The sequence below is a fragment of the Rhipicephalus sanguineus genome, chromosome 5, assembly GCF_013339695.2.
Source record: "Rhipicephalus sanguineus isolate Rsan-2018 chromosome 5, BIME_Rsan_1.4, whole genome shotgun sequence".
In the NCBI taxonomy this organism is placed as follows: Eukaryota; Metazoa; Arthropoda; class Arachnida; order Ixodida; family Ixodidae; genus Rhipicephalus; species Rhipicephalus sanguineus.
In genome coordinates, this window is record NC_051180.1 from 3,077,602 (window position 1) to 3,084,835 (window position 7,234).

Below are 7,234 nucleotides of genomic sequence, written 5' to 3' on the forward strand. Positions count from 1 at the left end.
AGTGGAAAGGCAGTGTTGCACGGTAACACAAATAATCAGGGTGTTCACTATTGTTTGCACAAGCTTACGCTTACAGAGAATTGTTCTTAACATTATTATGGCTCCTGATTGCTTTTCATACTTTAGGGATGAGCAAAGAAGCTGAGGCAAGGAAAGCTTTTGAGCAGAAAGTTCATATATCAGTTGTTGAGGTGAGTTATGCATGTGGAGATTTCCTCCTGACAGTAGCTGTCGAAGTATTTGAGAAATATATCGTAGCAAACCAGAAATTAATATAATTTTTTGTAGCCTCAGATGTTTTATAAAACAGAAGTACTCAACGAAACATGTGTTGCATAAATTAAGTCAGCTGTACTTGTAGTTATGTTTATGAAGAACTGTGTTTCAAGTGACATAGATGAGCTATTGTCGTGTTACTACACCACAGAGTTATTCAGTAGTGGTTACAATAAGAGACGCGAGTTCTTGATGACATGTTTACATAAATAGCTGTATCAGTTCATTTTCCCCAGAAAAGTGTTGGCTTCAGCAGTAACTGTGTGCTTCCAGACATGTACGGCTGGAGACAGCGTGACATCACAATACCTACTCCTTTTTTTCTGATCTAATTCTTCTCTTTCTCTACTATTCAGTGGCGCAGCAGAAGAGAGCACATTGGTTGAAGTCAACTTTTCTAGCTTGCACGCTAATTAATTCAGTTCGATCAATTTGGTGCCTCTGGAAAACCGTCCATGTAAAAATGACGTATGTAGATTTCAACATGCTAAAAGCATGGATATATATAGCTTTAATAAACTGAAATGCGATAAACTTAAGCCTTAGTAATGGTTCCCCTGGCAGTTTTCATGACATGATGATATAAACAAGGACAGATTTTGTCACCAAGGAATCATTAGAGAGAGTAGCCTCTCATTTGATAGGGCTCAGTAGTAACAGTAAGTGCAATATCTGTGCACTTGCAGTGAAATGTCAGGATTAAGAGAGCTCGTGCCTTCAAAAATATATCATACAATGTTCCTTCATTCTTTTCTAATTTTATTTTCTAACTGACTTTGAACTCAAAGTAGCGATAGCTGTGCTACAACTGTGCATGAATTCTTTTGGTCTCATTTGTGCTTATTGCCTTTTCACTGAGAATTAAATAGGAGTGTATGGAGAGTTGCGGTATGGTGTGAGATCTAAATGCAGGTCGGACTAGTAGTTAACTTGAAGCAGCCATGGCTGTGTGCCAGCCATGACGGACTGTTCAAGGATGGAGACGAAACTGTGCTTTTGAGATAAAGTGCCCTTTCTCGAGAAAAGACAATGTGCTGATCGATGATGACAATGAAATCAGCTTTGTTAGCTGTATCCCTTATAAAGGTGGTGAGCTTAAGCTGAAGAAACGTCACCAGTATTATACTCAAGTTCAAGTCGCAGTGTATGTGACAAATACAAGCACATGCTCCTTTTTTGTGTACACGTCTGTGCAAAAGAATTGTCATTGTTGTACAGCGAGCTGAAGCATTTCTTGTACAGTCTATAACTGTTCTTGGACGCTTTTATTTCAGCTTTTACATTAAGGAACTACTTCATGCATAGACATTGTTTACCATGCCGCAGTACAGCTGTAGATAAGCTTTGTAAAAATGTTCAGCAAGACAGAACTGAGCAATTATTGTTCTGCTGTTTTGTATGTTCATTTGAGTATGTGGAAATATTTGGTGAGATTTTGAGTATAAAGTGACTGTTTGTGGCTTCCCAATTATACTTTTGATCTGAAGGTGTGATTTATTATTAAATGCTTCATCACAAATGAAAGGTCGTACTGATAGATTGCTTTTGTATTGTTTCTACAACAAATGTCTCTACTATGATATTCTTACATTATAGGAGGCGTCATTAAAACACAGAAGCACTGCGTAGATCGTTTGTTTTGGATAGTAACTTGCAGAGATAAAATTGAAGCTGTCACATACTAGGTGCTGGCGAATTATAATAGGACTTTTTAGGATTTACCTGGTTTTGCTCTTTATACAACTGTTGTTGCTCTTAAAAGTGTTTGTTGATGTGTCCGTGTTCTTTCCTTGCTTTTTTATTTGTCATGCAATTACTAAGAGTAGCAATGACTGGATGGTTGTCAATTTTTGCGTAGTGTGTAAACACTGTGCAACATGCATGGTGTGTAATTTATCCACGGTTTAAGTTTGTTTGCCTGCCACCTTACCTTGTTCACATCTCCAGCGAGTCTAGTAAAATGCTCACAATTTAAGAACAATTTTCCGGCTGCATTTGTGCTGTTATCATGTGCTTGATAATAAATATTGGACTGGTGCTGTTGTTTTCAAAGTTTTATTGTGAATATGTGAATAAATTACTTGTATTTGCAACTCTGCACTAGTTGTCAATGTTTATATAACATACCAATTCACAACATGACTTTTTAGTCTGTTGCGTATATGGTATCAGGCAGCAGGAATGCGACCGCAGAACAGAAATAACGCAACACATTTTTGTGTCTTTGCCAAGTTCGCCTTGCCTACCACAATGATTTGGTACGAAGTAACTCAGTCAAATTGCATAGTACATATGTTAAGGCAGTTCACATGATAAGTGCACATCGATATGGTCTTAATGAATACTGTGGGGGTATCGTGTATGCCTATGCCTACTGTACGCTATTGCTGGACTCATTTTCAGTGGTACTTATTCACCAGGAATGAAATGTTTATTATAACAAATGCACTTAATCAACATTCTTGCAAAATACAGTGGTCTAAAATGATGAAAGACAACAAGTGCAATTAAAATGTAACACAGCTGTGGCATTGATTTCAACTTAATACTCATGTTATGAACGTAAATTTAAAAACAAGTACAGATACTCTGAAATGGGAGGATGTTGGTTATCCTCCTGGCACTGCTACTGCAGTTTATAACAAGTTCTTAAATAATTTTAAAAATGCGAAAAACAGCAATGCAGGAACAGGATGTAAACAAGCTTTAGAGCAGCTGTACTTATATAATAACTTTGCCAAGGAGTAAAGAAATGTAACCAAAAGGACAAACAAGAAAATATTTACACTGTTTATGTAGCCGTTGCATGAATTTTAAATACGGACTATTCACTGTGACAAAATCAAAGGTGGCTAAAGGTTTGCTAAAATGCAACACATGTGAAATCAGTGAAACTGGTACTCGGTGATTTAAGATGTTGTAATGCTTAATCCTTTTAATTGCTCCCTCTACGTGTATTCAGACAGAAGCAACTGAGTAAGTCTGTTCTATTTCCTCGGGCGTGAAGGGAATAGTGCTTCCTGCTGAAAAAGGTGGCATTATGAGGATTACTCTATCAGCAAGGGAAGTTCTGATGCCTGGGAAGCCCCTGTCAGCCAAAATTGTGTCTTCGGCCTCAATAATGTTGAGAAATTTAAAATCTAATTTAATATGAGTATCCGAACATCTACGACCATATGGTTTGGACTTGAAGACAACGATTCCATTTGGGATGATAGCAACAGGAAATTTCAGTGTGTAAGTTCCTTTGTATGGAGAGTAGAGCATGTGTTGCTGCCTGACCTCGGGTGGGGTTTCAGTTTTCAGTTCTGTGCAGTCGATGATGAGGGTGCGCTGTGGGTAATTTGCTTTAAAGCAAGAGGGCTGCGACAACATTATGTCAGTTATCGGGGGCTTGTAGATCCAATCCCTCGTTATTTCAAGGAGCGTGTGAAGCACACTGTAGAATGCACGGGACGCAGTTTTCTCATGTACTCCAAAAAGAGTAACAACTGCAGAGAATGATATGCCCAGCTTCATTTTCATTAAAAATATGAGCAGCTTATTTTCAACTGTAACGTCGCTGCTCCTGTCTCTCACTGTTGGCAACAAACCGAGCAGTAATGCAAGCACGTTGCCGTCGACACCACAGAGACTTCTGAGAGAATCTGGGCTTGCAATGATACTGTGATAGGCGGAAAAAAAACCCGTTCTGCTGCTGGGACCAACTGCAACGCTCCTTGCAATGTGTTCTTGAGTGACAACACTCACATTCTGTAGAAGCAACCTGAACACTTTCAGGGTAAAGCCCAGGATCATCATCTTCTTCAATGTTGGGGAGAACTTCATCTGTTTCGATGCTCTAAATCTGCGGGCAACGAAACAAAAAATAGAAATTGGAGTTACATGCATTTGAAATCCCAGGAATTGATACCAAGCATATCTTAATTGTGGCAAACTTACATCACGTATTTCAGCTTCAGGATTTTCTTGGGCTGCACAAGAGCTTGGTACAGTGCTCCTTGCACTCTCAGCAGAATTCGAGGGGTCTGTACTTTGCACAGTTGTAGCAGCTGCATCTGCCTGGTGTCTTTTCTGCCATCTGAAAGTAAAAATGCTGAGGCATGTATATTACGCATGTAGATAGTGAACGAGAGTTGCTGTAAATTTTCCAGTAATATATCTTTAGCTCACTCAGGCACAAAACTGTTAAGCGAGTTCGAGCCCACCTGTCTTTTTTATTTGTTCTAAAAGTTTGTTCTTAGGCATATCAGCATAAAAATCTAGAAATTTCAAATTGGTTCATATTGAAAATGTCCTGAACACCAGACTTGAGTATCTTCTCTATTTTTAGGCACATTATCGTAAGGTTTAATCCAGCAATCATTTACAGAAAGTAAATTGTGCCAGTCTTTTAATTTTGTAGAGCAGGAAAAATACAATACCTAGCGTGGCACTTTAAATTCAATAGCTGCTCGAAAAGGCATACTGTGCTTTCTTTTAAAGCTAATCAAGAAGTACCGTGCTTGTTTAAAAAATTATGGGGATAACCAAACCGTCTCAGACTTACAAAAACTATACAGAGCCCTTTCAGCTACATGTTAGTTTTTGTTAAAATATAATGGAGTAAAACTTATTTCCTGAACACAACTTCATGCACGAGTATTACAAGTCAATGAAAGTCTCCGAAGAAAAGGTGTGTGCACAACTGAACCATTGAATTGACATATTCGGAAAGGATAAACACTACACACCAAACTCGAAGGATAAGCGACCGGCTTGTGTATTTGAGACGAATTGCCGTTTTTCCTTACCATATTCTGTTGCGACGCGCTGGTTTTTCGAAGTTCGTCACTTGAACTTCCTATCTGACGCAACACAGCTGCTGCCTTTCCTGCGCGCTCAGTTTTGATATCGCCGGGATCGGGGCCTTGAATTTCGATTATTAATATCTCAAGTTACGTGAGTTTTTCGGGGTTCTTTAAAAAATGGGTGTGCCATAAACACGTCCAGCGTCTTTTCCTATAAAACAGCTGCCCTAAAGTTATTAATTAAAAAGTTCTTCCGCCTCGGCGTTAAGTTCGTTTGCGAAGACGACAGGGACCTGAGTGTCAAAGAAATTTTATTAAAAAGTTTGTATTGTCAAAAAAAAACGCCTTGCATATATGAGAGTGTCCATACAATTGCTATCGCAATTAAAATACTTCAAATGTCTTGTGTATACGCGTCTGTAATGGAGCGTCCACACGTCGTCCTCAGGCGCCACGGAGCGCAGGTTCACTTCACTGCGCGTCTCCTCTCAGCCAGGGCAAATCAGATATGGCGCGATGCAGTTCGGTCGCGCGCATCTCGAGATGAAAGCATGTGATATATTCTGTTACAGCATCAGAAAAACAGAAAATAGCGAGCATTCGGGGAAGTCTTCCAGACACGAAAAGCGGCAGTGAGAGGAGACTACTAAAGGTGCATGCACGCGGTGCGAGAAAAATCTTCGGTGCTCACTCTTTTCTGCTGCAAGCGATGTTATTAGCTCAGTAATAGAATAACAGAGAGCTGAGCTAGTTGGTAAGTAAGTTGCGCGGCAGCTTTTTGTCGTCTCCACTAATCTTCACGCGGGCGTTTAGACCCGCTGTCTTTCGTTCGCGGCACGGCAGTAAACCAACGAGTGTGTGTCCTATTAGTCTCGATGGAGAACGCACAGGCGTACGCGATACCTTCGTGTGTCTGCGACACCACCAGCCACATATCGACAGGTGTTTTGGCGCCTCTTGGTCAGCAAGCGACGGTGTCCTTCAACCACGTTTTTCGAGACAGCAAACAGCGTGCGAACATAAACGAAAAATAAGTGTCGTGCAGTATAACCGCGCGCCGCATCTTTCCGTATCGCAGGAGATATACGTACAGCATCGCTCAGGTACCTTTGAATTTTTCGCAGACGCTTCAAACGCATTCACACACACGCACGCGCACACACACATACACAGAGGTAACGAAATAAACACGTAATTTTTTAGACACGTGCGCGCTACCTACTACTCATCCAGTTCTCCAACAGCAACAGTAATGCTCACATTTAAAAAAACCGCAGTCGAAAGGGGCTCAATGCATTGCGAAACATGCTCAAGAACAAAATTCTGAATTCGTAAACGAACAAAAGGGTTGGTTAAACTGACTTGCCAAATCTTTCCGTTCCACTTGTTGAGTCAAGTGGAGGCGGACGTCTGTAAAGAGGAGGGAAGATTGATGGTACATAGGCAGGATGGTTCGCCACGTTATTTTTTCTGTTGCCAACAAAGTGGCGGCTACATATTCTTGCATTCTCGGTTGGTTGCCACGGTTCTCCGCCAGGACTACGCAAAACAATAACAGCAGAACAGCATTATCACACTTCTCCATGCGGCGGCCGTTCTGTGGAGATGCAAGTAATTCGCTTACCCAAACACGTTGAACGGCCCATATCCAGCGCTGTCGCCTTTCCGCTTCATACGACCGCGATGGGAAGCGGTAAAAGTGAACGTCGTTGTCGAGTCCTTCACGTTCGTGGCAATTAACAACGCAACAGTACCGTCGATTGCGGCGCTTTTTCGGAGCGCGCGGAGCTGTCGCATCTGGTTTCGTTTTCGCCATCGTCTGCGACTGGTGATATTGAGCCAACGATCACTTTATGGCGCTGAGGCAAAAACCAGTCAAAAAGACGCCGGACAAGGGGAAGAAGTGACACACACGGCGACTGGACTAGCAACTGTGCTTTATTAGCTGACAGCCCCTCCCAGAATAACCACGGCGCATGCGCTAATCACGTAAAACCATGAAGCCAAAACCCAAAACATGAAAAAAGCAAGCGTTGGCTCGCAGTTCTTACAGAAAAAAGGAATTTGTATCGGGGCGTGCGTAGCACCGATTATTTGCCAGATATTTTAAGCCAAGTTTGACAACCTGCTTCAGGGCTCTCTTCATGATTCACGTGTTTGTCATATCT

General features: G+C 41.2%; 1 protein-coding gene across 1 annotated transcript; it reads right to left on the reverse strand.

Moving 5' to 3' along the window:
* Positions 1-1,768: 1,768 nt before the first annotated feature.
* Positions 1,769-6,643, reverse strand: LOC119392744 (uncharacterized). The gene is made up of 3 exons (XM_037659705.2): positions 6,429-6,643; positions 4,219-4,357; positions 1,769-4,123 (listed from the first exon to the last, which is right to left on the reverse strand). Exons 1-3 carry the CDS (start codon positions 6,571-6,573, stop codon positions 3,235-3,237), a joined length of 1,173 nt encoding a protein of 390 aa, XP_037515633.1. The 5' UTR covers positions 6,574-6,643; the 3' UTR covers positions 1,769-3,234.
* Between the last annotated feature and the right edge of the window lie 591 nt (positions 6,644-7,234).